This window comes from Chaetodon auriga, chromosome 13 (genome assembly GCF_051107435.1).
Source record: "Chaetodon auriga isolate fChaAug3 chromosome 13, fChaAug3.hap1, whole genome shotgun sequence".
NCBI lineage: Eukaryota > Metazoa > Chordata > Actinopteri > Chaetodontiformes > Chaetodontidae > Chaetodon > Chaetodon auriga.
The window spans coordinates 14,823,046-14,839,529 of record NC_135086.1 but is presented as its reverse complement, the minus strand read 5'-3'; the positions used below and the strand labels follow the sequence as shown (position 1 = coordinate 14,839,529).

The window sequence follows — 16,484 nt, the reverse complement described above, 5'->3', positions numbered from 1 at the left end:
AGTCACTTCACACAAATGAGAAACTGCCATTCAAGGACATCCTCGGCTTTAGGGGGTCTTCTTGGCAGACTGTTGCTGCTTCATTGGCAGCCGCTGTCTTTCCATCTGTGAGATGAGGCTTTGCCGGGGCTTGACCTTCTGCGAACTGACAGTCTTTTGATAGGTGATGAGGGACTGGATGTTCTGGAGTAGGACATTGATCTTTGCACTCCTCTGCTGCAGATACCTCTGAAGCATGTCAGGCCCCGGCAGCGTTAGACCTTTGCCTTGATTCGGCTACGACAGCGAGGAAATATAAAGTAAAGCAGAATCCGTGATTTGGCCTAAAATTGGGGTCTGTTCTTCACTTTCCGCTGGGCTTGCAAATGATTATTAATATCACAAGCCGCACTAACTTGCTTTCAATTTTGCTCTGCGTTGGCCAGAGGTGAAAGTGATGCTGATGTGCTCTTGGGAGCGGATGTGGATGCTGAGTGTAAAGCTCACGGTCAGGCGGAGGGGCTGCCAGGGCGGAGCATGGACATGATTCCCATTGTCCAGCCAGCTCCAGCTTTTCTTCAAATCTCCTGTGTCACTGCAGTTGGTGCCTCCCCATGGAGTCAGATTCACCCTAATAAAGAGAGGCAGCTTGTGAACAATAAGCCCCTCGCGGGTTTTATTGTCCCACCCAGACAGACTGTTATTTCTCTCTGCTGCCGGTTTTATCAATAATTAAACTAAACTAAACTTGAAATGCTTCTACAGAGAGCTGGTGATAATTAATTAGATTTTGATTACAAAATAATGTAATGAATTGATGGCAGCTATTGTTACACTTTGCAATAAAACACTGGGAATAGCGAAACAACCAGTGAGACCACACACAGCTGTTGCTGCCATGACAGACGCCCCGTCCCCTGCTCGCAAGACCAGTCAGCTGAATGTGCAGCCGATACAAGAATAGCAAGCCCTCCCAATGGATAGCTTTAAAATATGATTAAGGCGAACAATCAAACATTACGTATTTATGATATCATGTCAGTTAGATTCACTGTAAAGGATACCACACCTGCCCAGCTCCATGTGGAAAGATCACAATAAATGTTTGACCATCGTTGTAGTGTTTGACAAGCGGTGTCATCCTCTGTCCAACCAAACAGAGTGAATAATTAATGTGGGCCTCAATACCCTCAGATGTAGTCTTGATGGGCCCTCACTTGAGTCGTGATTTCAACATATGACAACACCTTCTGTCCAATTTATCCGTGTAAAGAGAAAGCGTTTTCAGAATCCTCGACTTCAGGGAGCGAATCTTCCTTCTTGGCAGTCCCTGCGTTGTGTCGGGTGGCAGATGCTTGTTGTTTGTGTCCTGTGCTGCAGTTAAAAGTGTCATGACATGGATGAACACAAGGGGAAGAGAAGTTAAATTTGATCTGGCTGAGATATCTGTCTGTGGTACATGGTCTGTGTGTGTGTGTGTGTGTGTGTAACCTGCTTTAGGGCTCTGACAATCGGAGCTCCTTTCAAATTCCAAACCTTTCAGCCTGCGGTGTGTCATGGAAAACGTAGCATCAGAGATTCAATGGCATGGAAATTTAATTTGAAAACCATTTAATGGTGGAAGCCAATAATGGACAAGAGCGATCCTGACCTTTGATCTCTCTGCTTCGCTGGGCCCCTATCAGTCACGCTTTCCTCAGTGATAACCGCTGCACCCTTCAGCAAAATCTCTGATAACTTCAGTGCTTTCTCACAGCAGAAAAACTTCCACAAAGAGAGAAAAAAGGACGACTGTAGATGGAGAATTCTGACTCTTCGGGATTTTGCAGTGATGATTTATTTATATTTATCATTACCTCCCGTGGAAGCAAATAAGAGATTAAATGTGAAACCTATCCACTGGTGAATACTTAATGTGAACAGTTACAACATCGTTTGTAGCATTCAAATATTTTACTTTGAAAACCATCTGAATTCATGTCATTCATCTGAAGTCACAATAATCAGGTGACCCAAATCGCATCAGTGAAATTTAAATATCAAAATCCACATTTGGGTTGCGAATGGCCACATGCTGATGTTTAGCAGGTATAATGTTCACCATGTTCAGCATGTTAGTTCAGTATGTTAGCATGCTAATATCAATTAGCAGAAAGCATAAGGTTCTAATTGAAAAAAAAAACAAACTGACCAGCTGGTGGCGCTACAGAGAAAGTCTGAAGATCACCAAAGTCATTAGGATTTATCTTTTCTGCTTCATGGATATTTGTACTAAATTTCATAGCAATCTGTCCATTAATTGTCACTCTTGACCACAGATGTCAACGTCATGACGGCACTGAAGGGACAGTGAAGGGATCCCTGAAGCCTGTAGGCTTCATCCTCTGGGGACCATGAATGTCAGTACCAGATTTCATAATAATCATCCAGCAGTTGTTGAAGCATTTCAGTCTTGACCGACATAGTTGTCAGACCTTTCTTTGAGCCATGCGTGGCCAAAAATACTCAATCGAGTTCTCGAAAAAATGCAATATTTAATTACTACATTGAAATTTCACCACCTGAATTCAGAAGGTCTTTGTTGTGAAATAGTTCAGTGTTATACATTTAGTGACATTTCGGTTTGCACATTAAATATTCAGCAGTGATTAAATGCCACAGTCAGGTTTTGGGTTGCTTGTCAGAATCGAGTGATCACGGCTGTTATTTGCTTCCAGTGTCATCTCAGCTCCGAGCTGCTCACATTAACACTGAATGCAATTCTTCATTCAGCAACTGGCAAAATGAGCAAAATCACACTTTTTTTTCTAGTTCAGTCAGTTTTTCTTTTCTTTTTTTTTTTTTGACATGTGCATGTCACCATATTAACAGCGGTAGCACTCTCACTCTCTCACCTCTTTTGGGTCAACACTCTTGGCTATCTGATCACTGGTCACTGGGGGTTTCTTCAGCTGCTGGCAGTGCTGGCAGCAAATGTTCAGCACAGTCTGCAGCGCCTGCTCTGATGAGTCTGATCATCCACTTGAGGTTGGGGATCTGAAAACACTGTTGGAGTAGACACTTTTTTTTTTTTTCTTTCATAAATCATATTTCCTTTCTTTTTTTCTTTCTTTCTTTTCAGTTAATGAGGTATTCAGGAAGCATGTGACAGCCTGGCATGTTTCAAAACAAGCAGTGGCGCAGACGGGCAAGTTTTGATACGAGCCGAACGCAGACTAATTCCACGCTCCACAAATGAATTCATATTTATACACGAAGAGGAAAAAGAGCAGTTTAAATGTGGCATTTCCCTCCATACCTTGTCCAGATTAGTTAAAGACTCTTCAGTTTCTCCTTGGCAGGCTGCGGGAGCTTGGGGAGTTTCCTTGCTGAGTGAATCCAACACTTCATTATCTGGGGATATCTCCAACTCAGACTTCATGTTTTTAGGAGCGTTCTGAGGAGGGAAAAAACAAAGACACTTCATAATTTATTAAATTCTTTGAGGTCTTTAACTTGTGCTTCATGAATAAATCAAAACCGTGTCTCTGGATACCATGTCATATCATCTTTCACAAGATAAAACACTGTGACAAGGATAGACAACGCTATGAAAACTCAAATTCGGTATTTCTTTGCCAGTGGTGAAATTATCTCTACAACACACAAAAAGACCCCAAATATGCTAATTGCATCTATTCACCATTTGTCTACAGTTTCTCCGCAAAGTGCCTTTCAAATGTACGTTTAATAACATAAAAATACTGTCAAGTTCAGAGAAACCTCTCGTACTCTGAGTATCCTGGCAAAGCTTTCACTTTGTCAAGGACTTTAAGAGAGAGGTGGGTTTTAAAGCTAGAATAACTCTTTGTCACTTTGTTGTTAGGAGCCATCTTCTGGGTTATTGACCCGACCCTAACGCACCCACCTGCTTGGATGTCAACCATGAATTCTTGTGAGGAGCTTGCGATGTTTGTTGGTTTGGGTTATGGCAGTCTGCAAATGCAAGAGCAAAAAAACAAAAGAAAAAAAAAAGAGAAAAGAGAAAGTGACTCGTGACAACTGTGCACTCAAGTGCATGGACCCTCAGATATTCACATGACCTTACACTGAAACCAGTTCTTCATTATTAACAATTGCTCAAAGCATGTGCAATACAATCCAGCAGAGCTGTCGAGCCACAAGTACTGCAGGCTGAACGGGAAACATAATGTCATGTGCTGATTGTGTTCAACCTGAAAACACGTCCATGAAAGAAAACCTATAATGGATTCCTCTTTTCTTTTCTTTTCTCTCCATCCTTGAATGCAGGCAACCTTTTTTGTTTCTTTTCTGTCTTCGATGACCATCAGCTGTGCTGCACTGTTCATGATGCGCCGACTCAAGTGCCATTCCTCACCTGACCTCCGCGCGTTTACAAGTCCAGGGTTTGTTGTTGAATCCATCTCAGCTGATTCACCTGGTGAGTCAAGTGTTTGCGTCTTCATCTTTGTGACAAGCTCGACTCACGAGTGAAAAAAACAACAACACTTTGAATCAGGTACACAATGGTCAAATGAAAATGGCGTGTTTTGTTCCAAGTGTGCCATAGCAACTACCGACCAATACGCAACTGTTTCTATGGCAGACGTGTTAACAGGAGAAAAAAACAAGAGGAAACTGAGGTTCTCCACAAGCATCTCCTCTATTGTCTTTTCTTCTGTAGTCTCTCACTATTGCCATTAGAGTTGTTCAAGTCATAATATCACACTGCTAAACTAAATCTCATTTTATCGTGTGTGTGTGTGTGTGTATATTCATTGTTTTCAAGAATTTGTTTTACTTCTGTTGTGCAATAGGTAGTAATGTCCCAAGAGTTTATTATCTTTTTTTCTTTAAAAAATCCAAATGTTTAATTACTGACACTGAAAACCTTGTGCTGGGGTAATACTCAGTAATACTAAAGTAAAGTAAATGTGGATTTGACTGTGGGAGAAAGGAGGGAAAGTGAATATTTATGTATCTGTAGTGGGTTCCCGCCATCTGCAGTTTCTGTGTGTGAGTGTAAATCAACCATATACCCGCATTCAGTGACCGTATGAGCTCAATAATTTAGCGGCCTGGGAATAACACTAATTAACAGTCTTCCAGTGGGCCATATATAGTAACTAGATAATGGAAATAAATCATTACAGTAGTCTGCAGTTGACTGAAGGTCTAGACTTGTTATAGTAGATTAAAACAATGGCATCAGCATTGAAACGAAGATCAGACTCATCCTCCTAAACCTATATGTGCCTCTTTTGTCACCTTTTGACACTGCATGAATACAGTGCTTCAAAAGCCTGCGATACACACCAGGATGTATCTGTTTTGATTTAATAAGGATGGAACTACCATGCTTTATTTATCACATAAATCCCCGGGTTTCATTTTTGAAACAGCTTTTGTTATCCCTCTCTGTCTCTCGTAGCCTTCTGGACTGTTCACTAAATAACAGCCCGAGAAAAAGAAGGTTATCAGGTGCTGGAGTTGTTGGGGAAATTGATTGAAAAATAATTACTTTTACTGAAAGTGATGCCTACAATATGAAAAGAAGCTGCAATAAATGGAGGAAAGTAGCACCCATAAAAGACCAGCTCCAATAAAAATCAAGTTTTTAACCTTGTTATCATGTCAGTGGGATGTTTTTTATATACTGGCAGACGTATCAGGAGTGAAATAAGCAGGAGTGACTTTCTGCTTTGGAACCGGGCCAATGAGAGTCTCAGAACAATGGATTCAGACAGCCACGGTTTCATACGTCACATAACTGAGGAACCATTTCTAATGTAGAGAGTGATACACAAAATATATTACCATTCTGATACAATGACTTGTAGGAAACACTGCACGGTTTGCTTCTTCTTCTTATGTAATTTTGATGAACGTAGATGAGTTTTTAGGGGTTTAATCAATGCCTGGAGAGGAAATGTGTTTTAGACTCTATCTACTGTATCTCTGTAAGATTTACATCCCAAAGCATTGTTCTATAATGCATGCAGTGTGGCACTTGAAAGTACTTTATGTTGTGTTTACTTCCAGAATGAAATAGAAATCACATGCAGAATGTGGACATCCAATTAAAAAACTGCCTTGATCTCTTGCCATTTCCCTCAAGGGACCCAAAGGAAACCATATTTATGTTACAGAAGAGTAACATAAACTGCGTGGAGGATGTTATTATTCCGACTGTTCGGTTGGTCAAACGCCGGATATTTCTTTCTTTCTTTTCCGTATAAATGCCACGTAATTGCTAGTTAGGTAGGATGGGAATATCTCAGCTGGGAAAATGTGATGATTTTGGGAGATGAGAAGCAGGATTAGATGGATTATGGAGAGATGGATGAGGGGGATAGAACATGTGTGTACTCATGGTTTAGTGCCTTCTTCTTGTTGCTGCTGGTCTGTTTGTGCTCTTACAAAGTAGAAAACATGTATGCACAACTTGTCCTTTTCTCTTTGGAAAACCAATGACGAGAACTAGCTGCATTAAGGAGTCAGGCGTCCTGAAAAGTTGAAGGTCTCGATCATAAGAGAAATATTTAACTGGATTTCATGTTTTTCAGTCATCACTCAATTCTGTGGTTTGGCTATTCTCTTTTGTCAAAAGCAGTAACACAGAATCAATCACAGATCTTATGAAAAGGTGTCACATGATATCTGCAGGAACTCATTTGTTCCTGCTGACCTTTTATATATTACATCCTCAAACTCAGACATCCTTCACGTCTTCCCTCAGATTTTTTTTATTTTCTCCTGCCAGATTCCGACCTCCCCAAGATTTTAACAAGCTGTTCTTAATGCTTACTGAAATGCCTGCATTACCAACACAAATTCTCCATATTTTTCTATAAAACTCAAGCCCCTTGCTGTCTGAATGTAACCATGAACGAATATAAGCACCAGATACTCAAGAAGTTTGAACTAATATAAGGCTGTAAACTGTAACACAGCCAGAAATGTTGGCAATTTCGCCGATTCTGTATTTCCCTCTTAATTTACATGGATGGGTCTTTATCTTTTCTGGGGGTGACTTCTCCTTTTCCATTTGTCTGCTACGCTGCTGCATCTGGTTAATGAAACTGTAAAGGTGGGACACGCAGGTCTGCTTCTGGCCAAGCAGAGAGTAAATCTCTGAGCTCGTCATTTGGATATATCTCTCCAGAACGTCTTGCCCTGGCTTGTCCTGGCTCTCTGGATAAATGAGCAGCATAAAAAAAAAAAATAACATGCGGACCCTTTTCAAATCCACTCTTTTTTTCTGTGCAAATCACTCATGACTGCTGTGATTTGCTGCATGCAGTCCGACATGGACGCTCCTATATTTTTCATGTATAAAACAAAGAGAAACGCTTCATTCACAGTGCATTTATCATTACCTGCCTTAAGCTTTGACCCCACGCTGAAGCGCATGCTGTTTTTCTGATGTGCAAAGGTGACGGACGTGTGTTCCTGTGAGTGTGCGCGCACACTGATGTGTGGGCCGAGGCCAGAGGTTAGAGGCTTGAAGGGAAGGTTGCGTACGTGCGGGTCAAAATAGAACCAATTCCAGCGCTTCCTCAAAGCTCCTGTCTCACTGAGGCAGAGACCTCCAACCGGGGTCAGATTCAACCTTCAGACACACCACAGAGATTAGCAATACACACATCCTGATCTATAGCATGAGAGCAGCAGGTTAACCAAAAAGCCATCTCTGGTCAAAAGAGAAATCTAAGCGATCTTAACCATTTGGTGTCAAAGATAAAAAAAAAAACAAAACAAAACATGCAGTTAAGATTGAGTTTTGATGTCTAATAACATTTACATTTGATTCCTAACTGACTAATTGAATTAAAGGAATGGTTTGACATTTTGGGGGACTTAGATGAGAATTATTGATACCGCTCTCATATCTGTCTGCTCGATATGTATACAATTTAGAGGTTGTGGTCAGTGAATTTTGCTGCTTCAGACACAGCTTAGCTTACTGCTTAACTCTGTTTCCAGCTAAGCTAACCAGCTGCTTGTGGTCACTTCGTATGTACTGCTGTGACAAGCGAATAAGCACATCACCCAAAATGTGGGACTATTACCATAAGGCTTGATCTTAATACAAACTTTGTTTGATTTAGTATAATAACAGTTTTTAAGGAGTAAAAATTAGCATATCGTTCCTTTGGGATGACAGCATGTGGAGTGGCCTTTATTTGTGAAAATGCCTTTGATGCCGGGCGCTACGTCCTTGTGCTCCAAGATTATGTAAGTGAAGTCAGCAGGTTCTGCAGAGGATATTATAATGGCTGCTTTCCCAGAAGGATAACTTTGTCTATTAAGGATCATTAACACTGTGCAAACCTTTTATCAAAGGGAACAAACGTGTACCCTCTCATTAAGTACTTTGACCTTGTCCTTGATCATCCACTTTGTGCACTGCTTAAAAGGATACAAAACATTATCCGTTCCATCTGGACACAAGGTGAGAAAACATTTCCGACTTTTGTAGAACTTCTTCCTTTCTTGCTTCAGCCGTGATGGAAAATAATCAAGTTATTCTTACGTTTTGTGGTGAATACACTGTTGATAAAACACCTATTCTGGTTCAGGAGAGGCCATGGCAGCAGCAATGTTATTATGAAAGCATACCTTCAAACATACCTCCAGCGCACCATCTGCCTCTTCCTACAGCGTAAACATGCCAGTAGTATTTTTGATATCTATCTTAAGGATGCGAGGCTCATCATTGATGTGGGGAATCTCTTTGACAACCTACGTTTGAGCTCAATGCAGCCTGAGCAGACAAAGGAGATTATGCTTTTATTGATATTTTGTCAATGAGAAGCATGAAAGACTGCATACCTTTTGTCTACTATAGGGCCCAAGGTTGCATGCTTAGTGAAGTTGTCTTGTTTAGGTTTTCTCTTGGGTTGCAAATGTCTCAACCTGCATCAGAAATTTAAGTTATTTTCTGCAGAAGCGGGTAAAATATACAATACAATGGCAAAACCTGGAGGGAATGTTGAGAATCAGGTGCCTCCTCATATTTCTTGCTACAAGCAACAGTAAGAAAAATGTAGTGCTTTTATGGCATGCAATATATTAAACAAATATCAATATATATGCGGTCCAGTGCGGTTACGTCTGTGTCCTTCAGCAGCCGTCCCCACGATCCTTGCAAGATATAAAATATTTCAGAAGGGACAGGGCACGCGCGGCACTCACCTCTCCCTCGCCTGCTCTTTAGCAGCTTCCCTCTCTTCCTCACTCATGACGGGTGCATGAACATTCGCATCAATCTTTCAAACTGACTCCTTCTGCGCCAATTTCTCTCCCTCTTCAAGGATAAGCTCTCTCATTTGTTTAGCTTGCTCACAGCAAAAGAGGCGAACAAAAGAAAAATTCAGTGTTCCACACTTTTTTCCTCTTTGTTTTTTGCTCTCCCCGTGAACCTTTTCCCACCACAAACAGTCAATCTGAACAGTCATTATTTCTAATGAATTTATTTTCGGTTTCTTATTGGAAGTAAACAAGCTGCACTCACCCCCTGAAAGTCTATTTCTCTTTCCAGCAGTTCGCTGTGTGTGAAAGGCTGACGGAGCTGCTGGCAATAGTCACACTGAGCAAGATGCACATCCTGTTTAGATTCAACCTCTGGAACCTACAGTGCAGCAAAAAAACAGATTCACAATCACCTCTCCACCTCTGATATTATAGCCTACACACACTGTTATTACTGCTGGGAAAATGAAAAAGGCCATCACTGTCATTTCCAGGCACTACGGGCAATATAGAGATACAGAGCTAAGTCGACGGTCCCTTTTCAGCATGAAGAGTTTGTTTTGGCTCTGGCTTGTAATCCATGAGACGAGGCAGACCCACACAAGGTATATCATGCTCCTTTTTTGGCATCCTCTCTTCCTCTGTCTCCTGGTGTCAATAAGACTTGTATAAACCAAGACTTTTATATACTGTTGGATGTAACCTACATATTTCCTATATGTATATTGTGCTCGTACAGCTCATAAAATAATGCCTGTAAATTTGCCTTATAGAGGGCTTTCCAGACTGTATGTTGCACAGACTGGAAAGCCTTTGCAAAGACAAATTTGTGATTTTGGCAGCGGTGGCAGATTTTTTTCGATCTTACTTAAGAAATGGAGCAAAACCACAATGTAGAAATACTCTGTCATAAGTAAAAGCCATGAATTCGAAGTAAAACTACGCAAGTATTACCATCAAAATACAATCACACCAAAACTAAAAGTGCAGTAAAAGTAATGGTTATTTGTAGATTATATATTTTGTTTGAATAATATGAATCTGCAAGGTAACTTGTATCTAAAGCTGTCACATACATGTAGAAGTAAAAAGTTACTTTCTACCATCAGATTTGCACTGTGTAAACCAAATTAACTTCACCTGACCATGCATAAAACACAGTTTCCACCACGAACAGGCAACCTGTGAAGATCAGGATCAGTGGCCACGCTTACCACCTCTGCCTGCAACAACCGCTGCTCCTCAATTTCTTTTTGAACTGCACAAGAGAGAAATAATTGGGAATTTGACAGATGTCTAAGTCATGAGAGGCAAGAGGGGGCAGGAGCAGGTGACCCCTTCGTGCCCAAACTGATGACATGGCTTACCCTGACAGCTGAAAGAGAGACTCTGCTCCTCCCACTCCCAATCTGTCTGGGTCTGAGTGCTCACCAAAGTAATGAATCTTCCATCCAGCACGTGTACCTCCATGAACTCTGGTGAGCCCGGAAAGCTCAGGAGAACAGAGACAGGAGGCAAAGAATTACAGCAATGCTCTACCAGAACAACTCTGTTCATCTTAGAGGTAAATTAGTGGATCTTTGGCTAAAAACGACTTACATCTGATATATTATCATCTCATAAAGCTGTTTTGGCTAACGTGTTAGCTGCACTGTGGTTTTAACAGAGGCTTTTGGTGAAAACAGCTGCCTGCTGAGCTAAAAGTGACAAACAAGGTAGGAGGCTAAAGTTGAAACTTCACATAAAAGCCCTGAAATAAAGCCTGTTCTGGCACTGTACCATAGAATCACCCAGTGCATGCTGGGATTGAAATTATGGATCGCTTAGTTTGCTGATTAATAACCATTAACAAGCCAACTAAGTGTGAAGGTAATATCAGTTAGGCTAGCTGCTTAGCATACAAATTTTAACCTTCAGCAGAGGTTGTACAAACCTGATTATGTTACTGTTTGTTTTCTCCTAAAAACAATGTCATGACCGAACTTCAAACTCGTGTTTTGAGTATGATATTCACATTTTCACATTTTAGACCACCTTTATCCGTCAGAGGGGGGGATTGCCAACTGTAGTAAGCCATGCATGTGTTCAAAGGAAACTGCATTCGCTTTGACTATGCCAGTAACTGTAGCGTTAGCAAACACTGCACATAAATCAGACAGCTGTGGCATGTTAAAATATATTTATATATATATAAAATTGTGTGTGTGTGTGTGTGTGTGTGTGTGTGTGTGTGTGTGTGTGCGTGCGTGTGCACTGAAGCATCTTTGTTCTCTCCAATGGCCTATATGGATGGAAAAAGCTGTAATAATGCAGAGTATATAGACAGCCTGTCTGTGAACAGTTGTCATACTTTTTCTTAACCAACTCCTCTTAATCGATTGTTCTTGTAGAGGCATGCCAGCACATGCTTTCCCAAGGTCATTTGTCGCTAGTGGAGTGCAGATTTGAGTGTTCAAAGGAGAGCTGGAGCAGTCGTCTGGTATGTTATTAACAATGGGATCTTTCTGGTCTTCTGTCTCGTGCTCCTCCAGGCTCTTCAGGTTGTCACAAAGCTGTCGAGGGGAGAAGTCACCTTCTTCAGGACTCTCAGGAGATGCAGAGGCACAGTCTCCGCGGTAGGATGGAGACTGACTCATGTTTTTTTTTTTTAAAAAAAAAACCTGACGTGTCAACTAAAATCTCAAGAGGACACTCGCTGAATATTTCACGGTTCCATTTGTATCATTTTTGTTATTGTTCAAGTGCATTTGCCCGACAGTAGTTTTGCATCGGGCTCGTGTACATCCAAACCGTCGAATAGCTGCAGAAGACAGTTTTCCTATTCCCATTACATTCTCTAATGATGACTTCTAAGTTTAATGAAACAGGCTCTATGGCTTTGAGAAAAAAAAAAAAATCATCTTCTCACTAAAATAGACATTTTGCTACATTTAGATTTTGTGTGGAACTTTTATGTCAAACAAAAAAATGGCCAACTTTTAGTGAAAGAAGGGGAAACAATGGTAACATAATATCCCCACTGAATCCTATATAATGATCTCACCCTGTGATAACAGACAATACACTTCAACACCATCCTTTTATTGAGGATGATGCATCAAGGGAAGTAATTACAGTCACTACTGACAGATCGATGACTAATGTTGACAACAATCCCTTCGTGTATAAAACCCTGATTTCCCTCTGCTGGGTTCAAACATTTATAGCAGGCACAGCAACAAAGTAGTAGCAGAGTCTTGCTTTGTTTTAAACATACAGCCTTTTTTTGTATTGCAGAGACTCATTTTCTGCAGATTTTGTACATCTAAAGGTAAGCTGGCATAACTCAGAGTATCATATTGTGTCAGTGCTGTTTGTTTATTGTTGCCTTTTGATCAGGAAATTGAATTAATCCTTCTCCTCACCTAAATGCTTTGCTGTAAATCTCAAGGCTAAGATGCAGTGCTAATTATTTCCACTCTCATTTTCAGTCTGGTGCTGGCGAAAAGCTTTTCAGGGCCTTTTGAGGAAATCATCAACAATGTGGACGGTAGCTCTGGTTCTTTGTTTGGGAAATATTCTCATCAGAGTCGAGGCCAGTGATCAGCATTCAGAACCATTCGCTGTAATTGAGCTCTCTGAAACGGCCTCCTCTGGTCTTTTAATACTGGAAAAACAGAAATCCAACAGCTCAATTCATCCAACTCGAGAAGCAGGACCAAAAACACCACACCCTCCTATGTGCTCAGAGTCGGCTGGAATCAGAGACGCCTTCAAATATGTCAATACTGTGGTTTCTCTTGTTGTTTTCGTCGTTGGCATAGTGGGGAATTCAGCCTTACTAAAAATCATATATGTAAACAAATGCATGAGAAGTGGACCAAACATTCTCATTGCGAGCCTTGCTTTGGGGGATCTAATCCACATCGTGATAGACATCCCAATCAATGCATACAGGGTGAGTTGCTCCCCTCACGCTGTGCAATTACAATGAGAACACAATGTTGCACCTCATCCTGGTCTCTTTATATCCATTTTAAAACTTCAATCTCACCTTGAACTGATTCCCTCTGGTTTTGTCCTTTGTTTTTGCTTCAGCTCATGGCAGAAGATTGGCCATTCGGTGTGGTGCTGTGCAAACTTGTCCCCTTTCTACAGAAAACCTCTGTTGGAATTACTGTGTTGAGCTTATGTGCTCTGAGTGTTGACAGGTAAGGAGATAAGCAGCACTGTCCTGTGCCCTACAAGGAAACACTGTTTGTCTGCTGCTATCTGTATTTCATCAAGCAGACAGATTTGTTAAGCATTAGCCCTTGAAATGTTCTTTAACTGAAAAATGTATCATTGTTACAGACAAAACAGTCCCCCAAGCCATAACATTTTCCATTGATTTGAGCAGATATCGAGCTGTAGTATCCTGGAATCGAATCAAAGGCATTGGGGTTTCAGCGTGGACAGCAATCGAAATAACTCTGATATGGGTTATTTCTATCCTGCTGGCTGTGCCTGAAGTTGTCGGCTTTGATATGATAACAATGGACTATAAAGACAAGCATCTGAGAATATGTCTGCTTCATCCCATGCAAACCGCACAGTTCATGCAGGTAATGCAACAGGATAAAACAAACAGATCAACATGTGTTTTGATTGGATTGTCTTTTTACACCCAACGTACAGCAGTAAGTGTTGGTAGGAGATGAAATGAATAATGGCTCTCATATGATTTCATCTAACAGATGCCCGACTCGTTCTTGTAGATGTCCTTGTGAAACTATATCTGTGTGAAATATTATTTTATGCGTGCTGTAACGTAGCAACCATTGGACTTCATGTCATCTGTGGCACTGACTGACTGTGGGCCTCTGTCATGTTCAATCAACAGTTTTATAAATCAGTAAAGGACTGGTGGCTCTTTGGCTTCTACTTTTGCATGCCATTGGCCTGGACCGCCATCTTCTACGCACTCATGACCAGGAAAATGCTGAAGAACACTGAGAATACGCTAAGTGACCACACTAAGCAGGTAAGTAGTAGTTCACACTTTCAAGCATGTTTTGCATTGTTTTTTTTGCACATTTCTCAAATCAACTTTCCTTTTTAAGAGACGAGAAGTGGCAAAAACGGTCTTCTGCCTGGTGATTGTGTTTGCACTTTGCTGGTTGCCTCTGTACCTGAGCAGGATCTTGAAATTAACCTTATATGATGAGAAAGATCCTAATAGGTGTCAGCTGCTGAGGTGAGCATGAAGAAGAATTCAGTACTTCTTTTCATTGTTCTCTACCTGGTCTGTGCTCTTTTGTCTGATTAACACCTTAAGTTTATCCCCCTTTTTCAGCGCCTTTCTCATCCTGGACTATTTTGGCATTAACATGGCATCACTCAACTCTTGCGTCAACCCTATCGCATTGTACGTGGTCAGCAAAAGATTTAACAGATGCTTCAAGGTAAGATATGCTGTCACACGCTTTTTGTTTTCCAGCTGTTCCTATGCAGGACACTATTCAATTGAAAACAGTGTGATCCTCATCAGATGAACTATCGAATGTGTCATCCAGGACATATGGAGTCATGTCTATAAAATGGCCAGACTGGAGCAAGCAATGACCCGAGGGGGTAATAAGTGAAAATGGTCTGTAAAAACATTGTCAAGGAAAAAAAAAACCCGACAAAAAACCAGACACTTGGCAATCTACCAGACAGTTCATCACTGAATCAGAGTGATGTGTGATAGGGAGGAAGAAAACATAGCTTCAAGGCAATTTTCAAGGGAAATGTTTTAAAAGCCTTTATTGTATTAGCACAGAAGGACATATCTAAAGCATGCTTTGATTTGTTTCGGCTGTCATCGGGTGTCTGCGCACCACAGCCCACAAAGAACTGCTCGTCCTCTGCACTAATACTGCAAATGATAACAATAATCACATTTCTTTCTTTACATTTTCCTTTTTCCTTTCAACGTTCCGCTGTGTCTTTAATTAAAAGACCCTGAATCATACAAAGGAATAAAACCGCTTTCTAAGACTGCACTGCACACATAAATAAACCTCACAATGGGACATTTTCTCCATGTGAAGCTGACGGTGAATGCCTGTGCTGTCCTCTGACCAAATGTCTTTGTGCGTGTGGTCCTTCAGGCATGTCTGTGCAGTTGGCGTCTACCTCTTCAAGGCGTCACCCATGACGAGGTGCAGTCTGTTTTGAAGTCCAGAACGCAGGATCAAGCCTCGGAGCAGAGCTGCAACATCAAAGCTCACAAGCAGACTTCCACACCTCTACCTGAGCAGGGGAACACCTTGCCGTGTTAACTAAACTCGCGTGGAACTGTGGAAATCCTTTGTGAGAGTTCTTTAATATTTCTTTATTCGGTATATACATGGCTATCAAAGCAGCAGCTCAGCAGCGTTGACATGCCATCTTAATCATACGAAAAACCTTGTGAATAACATGCAGCTCTGTCTTTTGTGCTGCTGTCGTCAGTTGAACATCTGCTTTGGCATGAGCAACCTGGAGTCAGACTGTTCAGACTATTTGCCCCTGGGGCTTGACTCACTCCCAACCATTACATCAGATTTTACCTCGTACCTATCCTGTATCATGCATCACAGTTCTCAAATCACTGTTTTGGGCACGATGTTAACCTGGCACCCATCAACAGAAATCTTGTCATGGCTTGCCGCCTGCATATGTATTATTTTGATTCTGCTTCTGGATTCTGGAAAGACACTGTGCCTTAGGAAATCAAGCAAATAGGAATTCAAAATTATTACGGTGGGTTGTATGGGGGGTACGGTGTATTATTAGCACATGAATGTGTGTTTTCATCTCTGTGAAGTTTGCCATACACAGCAGCCTAAGAGTTTATAGTGTTCCTTTCATTCTTAAACCTTGAGAAACATATCAAATTGGTGCCACAAGTAGATTCTGTCTCCGCCACTGAATGACTGATTGATGGTGGCCTATTTTTAATGCATTGTTAAATGTGTAATGCATGGAGACACTTTATAAAAGACCTGAGAGTGGGGAAGAAGGAAAACGAAGATGACAGAATGAGGTCAGGAGGAGAGAGGATGGGAGGGGGGGCGGAGGGTAGAGATGAGCACCTGATAGGTCTCCCTGTCACAGGACAAGGCAAGCACAAATAGAGCGCTGTTCTTCCAGCTAATACTGTATCAGTCTGCAAAACTGTCTTGATGCTGTGTGCTGGAATGCCTATTAAAAGTTTATCTCGTCTAAGTGAAGAGCACAACCCTCAACTGTTTGGAAAGATTCTG

General features: G+C 41.3%; 1 protein-coding gene and 1 pseudogene across 1 annotated transcript; one reads left to right on the top strand and one right to left on the bottom strand.

Moving 5' to 3' along the window:
- Nucleotides 1-48: 48 nt before the first annotated feature.
- Nucleotides 49-11,870, bottom strand: LOC143330821 (uncharacterized; annotated as a pseudogene).
- On the top strand, nucleotides 4,270-16,252 carry ednrbb (endothelin receptor type Bb). The gene is made up of 8 exons (XM_076746295.1): nucleotides 4,270-4,420; nucleotides 11,766-13,171; nucleotides 13,312-13,424; nucleotides 13,613-13,817; nucleotides 14,096-14,236; nucleotides 14,316-14,449; nucleotides 14,549-14,657; nucleotides 15,348-16,252. The coding sequence occupies exons 2-8, from the start codon at nucleotides 12,755-12,757 to the stop codon at nucleotides 15,516-15,518; spliced, it is 1,290 nt and encodes a 429-aa protein (XP_076602410.1). The 5' UTR covers nucleotides 4,270-4,420; nucleotides 11,766-12,754; the 3' UTR covers nucleotides 15,519-16,252.
- The last annotated feature ends 232 nt before the right edge of the window (nucleotides 16,253-16,484 follow it).

Excerpts from the sequence above, each read along its gene's own strand:
- ednrbb (XM_076746295.1), top strand. The coding sequence starts at position 12,755 with ATGTGGACGGTAGCTCTGGTTCTTTGTTTGGGAAATATTCTCATCAGA. Across the intron at positions 14,450-14,548 it reads AATAGGTGTCAGCTGCTGAG|CGCCTTTCTCATCCTGGACT; the intron begins GTGAGCATGAAG and ends CCCCTTTTTCAG. Across the intron at positions 14,658-15,347 it reads GATTTAACAGATGCTTCAAG|GCATGTCTGTGCAGTTGGCG; the intron begins GTAAGATATGCT and ends GTGGTCCTTCAG.